The sequence below is a fragment of the Anoplopoma fimbria genome, chromosome 19, assembly GCF_027596085.1.
Source record: "Anoplopoma fimbria isolate UVic2021 breed Golden Eagle Sablefish chromosome 19, Afim_UVic_2022, whole genome shotgun sequence".
Lineage (NCBI taxonomy): Eukaryota > Metazoa > Chordata > Actinopteri > Perciformes > Anoplopomatidae > Anoplopoma > Anoplopoma fimbria.
The window spans coordinates 6,205,387-6,213,445 of NC_072467.1; the positions used below are offsets into that span (position 1 = coordinate 6,205,387).

The following is an 8,059-nucleotide window of genomic DNA, read 5'->3' on the forward strand; positions in this document are numbered from 1 at the left end:
AATGGGGGAAAAAGATTATTGACTTGAAGTCAAGATTTTCTATAATTATTCATATTTTATTGTGATTAAAAATGTAAATTCAAACTAACATCTTCCTTTATTGTTGGATTTCACAAAATAAAAATGCAATGTATTCTCACTTCACATTTGTTTAAATGTGTGTTTTCCCTGTTTTAATATTTAATTGTATTTGTACTGTCTTGTTGTATACATATACATTTGCCAGGCTCTGTTAGCCTGTCGTTACTACACGGCAAAGATGGGACAGCAGAGGAAAATAAAAACACACAGGTTTCTGTTCTCTTGCTCTTAGTAGAAAAGTTCTTTTTTTATCTTCACCGTCTGTGAAATATGGCACAGTTTATTGTATTGCAGGGATGTGACACATTTATGAATTTATATAGAGAGGATATTTATGGAAACAGATGAAAGTGCTGTAAGTCATGGGGGGAAATTGTGTTAAAAAGACCACATTTGTGGCCACTGTATTAATATATCATTTGAGCTGGAACAAAATGCAATCACAGAGACCCAAATGTTCTTTGTTTCATGAGTGCCCTCTGAAAAAGATTACTTTAGTGCTTTATCGTGGGACCCCTGAGGGGCAGAATAGATGCCAGGTCACTTTGAACCAATTTTTATCTCTTTTAGTTTTTGCACAGTGGAGGATAGATGATACTTATTCATATTCCTCACATGGAATAAAGCATATACTGACCTTATTGTTGGTATCATATAAATACAGTATGGTCCATTACGAAGCCTAATACCCCGAGGACTCTCTAGCTAGCAAGGATTTTTCTTAAGTTCTGTATATAACCTGGCACTTTCTTCTCTGCTGATATTTCTTCATTGCCATGGTTGACAGAGGAGAAGGATGAGCGGGGGCTAGAAAGACCCGATGTAAACTGATTTGTTGGCAACTATATTTGTTTGATTGATTGATTATATCTTTTTTCTGCCCTCATCATTTTGAATTGTGACAGGCAATTTTGTTTTCCTATTTGATTGAATGTTTGATTTTATTTTACTGTCATACGTTTTACCATGACAGCTGTGAAATATTCACATTTCATCCTGTAGTTGTCACTTTCCTACAATACCATCATGTTTAAGAGTGTAACTTGTCTCATATTTGTTTTTTTGCCATAATGAATTGCATTTCCAGTGTAATGGATGATGGATGATTCACGGAATTACACTTGCTCACTTTTCACCATGTATTTCCTTTTTTTTTTTTTTTTTTTTTTTTTTTCATATTACACTTAACATCAGGTGAACATGTTTACTGGGGTTGCTGAAGACTTTTCAAGGTGATTTATTTTGCATACTAATACTGTATTACACTGAGGTTCCACTACTTTATCTTTACAAAGCTATGAAGTATTCAGATATTTTTGCTGTATTTTTTCTGAAGCAGACAACTTACCATCATTTTGATGAGTTACCTCTATCGAGAGGGAAGTTTATACTTTTTGTTTTTGATTCATGTGAAAGAATAAATAAACATCTGACTTGAGCTTCTGGTTTGTTCTTCTTTATTAAATGATTTATATTTGATTTTGTCTTTTCATATTGAAGAATATGAAATTCAGGTACATTTGATCCTGGAAGACCGCACCCGCAACTGATTATTTTTACTTAAAATGCAAATAATACAAATTTCTGTCACAATAAAAGTTTATGAAAACACATTTCAAATAAACAAGTATGAAGACAGAATCTAAGGCTGTTCATTATTTTTTTATTGAGTACAGATCAGCATATTAGATATTTTTCATTCAGAAATCATCATTTTAATCATAAAAATAATTGCAGAACAAATTCGTTACTTAACGGACTATAAAATGATAATGAACTATTGTTAAGCTGTTAAAAACACAAACAAGAGATGTTGTAGTTAGACTTACTAAATATTCTGTTTGTTTGTGTTTTTACCAGCTTTACAATAGTTCATTATAATTTTGTATTCCGTTAAGTACCACAGGTTTTACTTTCTAACACTTTCTTCAAGAAACTCAAACAAGAAACATTGTAGTCAGACTTATTACAATTTCTGTTTGTTTGTGTTTTGTCAAACAATGTAAAATTGTAATGATAATATACATCTGTTAGACTGGAGGCATCAGGTAACAATTTTATTATTTATTTCTTCACAAAATGTTTCACATTGAGAACAGATCAGCATATTATGTTTTTGTTCATGAATCCTTTATTCACTGAATATCAACAAGAAACATCCTAAATATACTCAGTGTTCCAGTGACCATCTACACACAACATAAACTGTAGTCAGTTGAAAAGCCTCCTGAAAAAGCTTTTTTTGGCAGGGGACATCTTAATTGTTGGAGGGGATTTTCTGTCCTTAACTTTCATGGGGGTACGCTTCAGTGGGATGACCTGTGGAGGTGGGGTCATCTCCTGGTAGGGCAGGCCTCCGTGGTCCATGCAGAAGTACCTTTTGCTGCCTTGGGAGAGCCTGAGCAGCAGGGTCTCCGACAGCTCCATGCACTGGGCATGGACCCAGTGTCCCCCCTCCCCTCTGGAGCAGAAGATCATGGCTGGCCGGTAGAGCTCAGTGGAGTAGTAGGGCTCCCACGTGTTGGGGTCCACCTGACAGCCCAGGCAGCATTTGATCCAGTAGCCTGTTTGTGATTCGTCCTCCTCATCCTCCTCGTTGTAATTACCACCTTCTCCGTCGTCACTGTCCTCCAGCTCGTGCGGCTCACGACCGAAGTAGAGCTCCTCAGAGTCTTCGAGAGGAGGGGAGTCGTCGTAATCGGTGGACTCCTGGCTGCAGACCTGGGTTCCTTCTTCCTCTCTGGCTTCCCCCTCTGTCTGGAAACTCACCTGATAGAAGTAATGCATATCTGCTTGGGATGGCCTTCCTTCAGTGGGAACAGCAAGTAGGACACTTCCCTCCCCGGCACTGCTGCCAAACCAAGTGCGACTATGGGCGATGTCAGGGGTCCACTTAGGGGATTCTAGGGGCTCAAAGTGGATCCCTTTCTCATTCACAACCACAGTGCTGCACTCCATCCTCTTCTGAGAGTCGGACTGATACCCACCTAATATGATATATCTGTGAGAGGGACCTGTACGGGTGATTATGGCACTAGATATGGATATGCCAGTTTCAAGGGTCTCACAGGAAAGCAAGGGGCTGCCCTGCAGGAGCTCTACACGCAGACGGAAGAGTCGAGGGGGCGAGAGTCAGAGGCGAGGGAGTGACCCCCGAGGAAGTAGACACAGTCTTCTCTGGCGAGGGCCAAATGGAAAGACAGTCCGTCGCTGAGCTCAGGTAGAGTGTGAGCAGAGGAGCAACCAAACTCCAAGTCAAACAGGAACACCTGAGGATGACAGTCGATGACACTGTTCCAGCTCTCTGTGGTCCGCTCTCCTGCGGGAATGTAGGATCTACCACCAAACAACACATAAGCCGTCTTCCCACGGCTTTGAACCACGCTCATTGTGTGGCCGTATCTGGCCCCTGGCATTTCTCCCACCAGCTCCATTTCTTTGCAGCACAGGGTCAGCTTACGATTGCAGCCACGGCTTTCTGTGGTCAGCATGTACAGGCTCGATGAGATCTCGTTATTCGGGGTGCGGCCACCATGGATGAGGTAACTTTCTGGAAGCCCGTCATAGGGGTCGAGGCGGCACACTGCTGGGCAACGTAATGGAGGAAGGTAGCATGAGTCATTCGAGAAAGAGATGGCCCTCAACCTCATCTCACCGAGTTTAAAACGAACGCCAAACACTCCAGTTGGACATGAGCGCTTGGGCCAACCTTTCTGCCCAAACAGGAGAAGTTCCCCATCCAGCTGCAGCAGAGAGAAGCCGGGCTGCAGGAGGCCGGCACAGTTCACTGGAGTTAATGGTTCCAGGGTCATTTTCCGGCAGCTGTCTGCGTGAAAAACAGCACACAAACACAGAAACACAACAATATGTCAGTCAGCTGTTGATTGTTTTCCTACAGGGGTTTTAAATTTGACTTCCTGTTTATTACAGTAACACCTGGAGAATCATAACAGAGGCATAAAGTCATTTAGCTTCTCGGCAACAAGAAATCAACAACAGCTACTACTTATTATTATTATTATTATTATTATTATTATTATTATTATTATATTATTATTATAAAAAAGAGCTTAAAAATGTTCCAACTATGTTGTTGTGGTTAACGAACTGCTACTGTTACTGTGTGCTGTATGCATGCTGCTGCTGTTGTTTTTTGCAACACAAAGAAGCATTGAATCCTAAAGTCAAACATTAGTAACAATATGTAACTCCACACTTAAGTAAGGAAAGATTACTTCTTCATGGGGTCACTTTATTATTTAACACAACAAACAAAATCACATGTTTAAACTTTCTATCTTTGAATCAGAATCTTACAGGGTGTACTTAACTGAAGCATAAGGCACAAACACTTCCAAGAGCTTCTTCATGAACTCAGCATGATTTGCAGGAAGATGTGTTACATTTTCTGTTGCAAGTACCATTAGGAAATGATTGGACAATGGCACAGTGTGGACATTGTGCAATGGTAATGTGCAATCTACCTTTAAAAGTAAGCAAAACAAAAATAGCCAAATTTAATGAATGATATAAATCTCTTTTAAAATCATCCTTAAACTTTGTGGTTTATTCTGAGTCAAGCAGTTGTGTAATCATTCCTTCAACTGACTATAACAATACAGTGTAATTTCAATAGCTTTAACAGCATTATGAATACTGCTGTGCACAGTATGAATCACTTCAACACAGACTGTTTGACAATATTTTGCAGCCAGCAGGATGGTTACACAAGCTCTGCAAGAGTAACGGCAGCGCAGTATTGACTTTAAAAGCCTGAGAACTATTATTTATTCCTTTAAATTTTTAGCTTGCTTACCTTACAGCCAGGGCCAGGACACCGTGCCTGAGCTCACTTTAGTGTGGATCTTACAATCACAAAGATGAACCTAAGGCTCTTAACCTAACTTTGACAAAGGCAGACGAGGAGAGGGTTTGTGAAGCTTCGTTGACTCACAGACACTTCCAGATCTTGAGGTTAACAGTCTGTGACTGCTGCTCACTGGCAGGTGTGCTGCCTGAATACATTTAGTGTATCACTTCAAAGATATCACTGGATATCAGTTATACCAAAGAGGGTACAACAGGCTCTTGTCAGTTGAACAATCCTAACATGTAATTTTTTAAGAAAGATGCAGTGTATGTTTTTTTTACCTACAGTAGTCAAACAAGTTTAAACTCAGATCCAAAAAGAAAAAGGGACACGCTGCTTTTTTTGTCTTACCCTTTAAGAAATTTCGTTTTTACATTCAATGAATACATTTTGTTTTCACACATTCAAATCTGGCTTCAATTAAGTAAATAAATGAAATGTTGCAACAGTCCAAATAACAACCATGCTGGGAAACATGACACACATTGTGGAAGAAATGCATGGTGACCAAATGTTTTGAATTAGTTAAACATCGTAGTTCTTTTTATTGCCGTAACAAGACACACCTCTGATGATAATCTTTTGTTGAGAGGTTGGAGGCAGACAATACAAATACATTGAAAGCCAATGTGTGTGTTCTTGTACTGCTATAAAGTCTATTCGACAAAATGAATTGTTATAGTTTGTTGGTTATTTCTGAAAAAATACACCTACATTTCAATTATTATGTTAACGGACACTGATGCACACCACCATTTAATTGCATTAAGTTAAACTAAAGGTCTATCAATATGCTTCCCACATTCATTTGGAAATTCCTCATTTAATTAAAATGTATTATCTAATGTCTGACCTGAGGCCAACCCATTTCCTTACAGCTGAAATTCTCTGAGTAAGAGACATTCGACTATATCAAACTTGTTATGTTTTTGTTTAATGTTGAGGCAGTATATGCTGACCCTCCATTCGATTTCAGAAAAACACTGCTTCATGAGAAACAATGTGTCCTTTCAAACCTAGTGCTTGTTTTGTATATACAGTGTTTACTGTTCTGCAGCCTAGATTCACATTTTCAGCTTTGCTACTATGGCATTAATTCAAAGCTTTGTTTCTGTATCTGACTTGGCTCACTTCCCCTTATTCTTCTTTTCCTTTGCCTCCAGATTAAGCCTTTTCCTCCTTCTTTTTCCGCATGATTTTATTTATTTTTGGCATCAAAAATTATCTGATCCTCAGACACTGTCACGCTGCTCATGCTGAAAAAAGCCCCATACACATTTTAACAAATATGGTTATTAGTTGCAGCCTGCCTTATACATAAACACCTTCAGCGCTGAATGACATGCTGTACGGGGAGCGGGAGTCATTTACTCACACAGTACACTGAACCTAATGCATTATCATACTATTATGCTGTTTCATAATGGGAGTGTAAAAGAAACATCCATTCTCAACAATGATGAATACATTCTAGCAGATGGTTAAGTGTGAAATTTCTTTGTGTATGCCTCCATTTTACAGATATGACCTAATGTAGGTAAAAGCAGAGCCCCTATACGAGTGACACACACACATGCCTAAACGCCTAGGGAAAGATTGAGCTGGAAGCAGATGTCTACCCTCGCATTAGCATAATGCTTTTGTGCACTGAGCGGCTGAGAGAAAACTTGAGGAGTGTGCAAAACAAAGGCAGAAACCACAAGTGCCTGGAAGACAGTTACAGCTTGAAAACACAAAACAGCAGAGCACCTGTGTGTCTAAACTGATGCTTGAGTGCAAGAGAAAAGAGTTTACTAGAGAGGATATAACGCATGAATTCAGATGTCAGTGGGATATATGCAGAATGCAGTTTTTTTTTTCTTTCTCTATATTGTTTAGAACTGTTCAATCCGTATGACTTCAGCCTTGGAAAAACAAACTTCTCTAGTCACCTCAAGGCATCCACACAAAAGCAGTGTTGAAAAATTCTGCCTGCTATGTACCCACAGTTGGGATGCTGCAGAGAATGAGTAGGAGGCACAGCGGTGCGTGGCGGACCCCGGGCCATGAAAGCATTTGTACATAATTGATAGAACAAAGTAATTAGAATCTATGGTAGCACCTGTTTCTGTCCCTTGCAATGTATCACTACCTGACTGTTGCTGCCCTGAAGCGTGGTTTTGACGGATGGCGCGGTGACAGCTCTGATGTTCTCTGATGATCATTGTGCACTGGCGTTTATCACTATTTAATGTTACGGTAATTGCTCCCCTTGTGGTGATTGGTGCTGAGTGCTGGTGGGGCATTTTCAACTGGCTTTGGTTAACATTGTTGCGGTAGGGTGGTTATCATCTGGTGAGTGGTGACGTGTGACACCAACATGTTTTCTCACCAACTCATCAATACAGCAGCTTGATCAGCGGCCCTACACTACAAACTGTGACACTCTAGGTACCCACAAGCGTAACTTTTGCACCTCAATTTTAAACCTGGATATGCATACAGTCTTTCCAAAATAGTAAATTTGGGTAGGCCTAGGCAACAAACTACTTGGTTAGGTTTAGAAAAGATCGTAAAATTTAAACAAGTTTGTTACATAGTTAGGTGGGCTTACTCGACCTCCTCCTGAAGCAGAATCTTCAAATCAGACGTATTTGAAGAGTTGGGAATGAGAACAGGCCACAGTTCAGTTTCTACGTTCAGTTTCATTGTTTTCAATATGCAACATTCATTTGATTCTCAACTATGTCTCTTTAATGTTATGTTCACGTACTTTTCTACTGTTTTAGCTTCCTGACCCATGTGGAGCGTGTCCTTTAACTTTAAAGTTTTAGTTCACTCTCATTAATCTTGTTTCCAGTCACAGCAGGCAACTTTCCAGTGAAAATGCTCTGATAAGCTAAATGTGTGAAGTTGCCCAGAACCAAACAACAAATAAACACAGTTAACCACCTACTGGGGAAAATAGTGGAGCATGTAGCAGTTAAAAAAACTGGTCATTCTCACAGGAGTTAGAAGAAACCAAAACAGAGTGAATGTTAGACTTACATTAATCGAGGGGTCAGAAACAAGACTCCAAGTAATTCTAATGTTGCTCTGTGTTTGCTGGATGTGTTTGTAACTGTTCAC

At 39.6% G+C, this 8,059-nt stretch overlaps 1 protein-coding gene across 1 annotated transcript; it reads right to left on the reverse strand.

Moving 5' to 3' along the window:
- Window positions 1–2,249: 2,249 nt before the first annotated feature.
- rag2 (recombination activating gene 2) lies at window positions 2,250–3,893 on the reverse strand. The gene is given in 2 exon segments (XM_054620568.1): window positions 2,250–3,203; window positions 3,206–3,893. Coding segments are annotated over 2 exon segments (1,599 nt in total). The 3' UTR covers window positions 2,250–2,292.
- Between the last annotated feature and the right edge of the window lie 4,166 nt (window positions 3,894–8,059).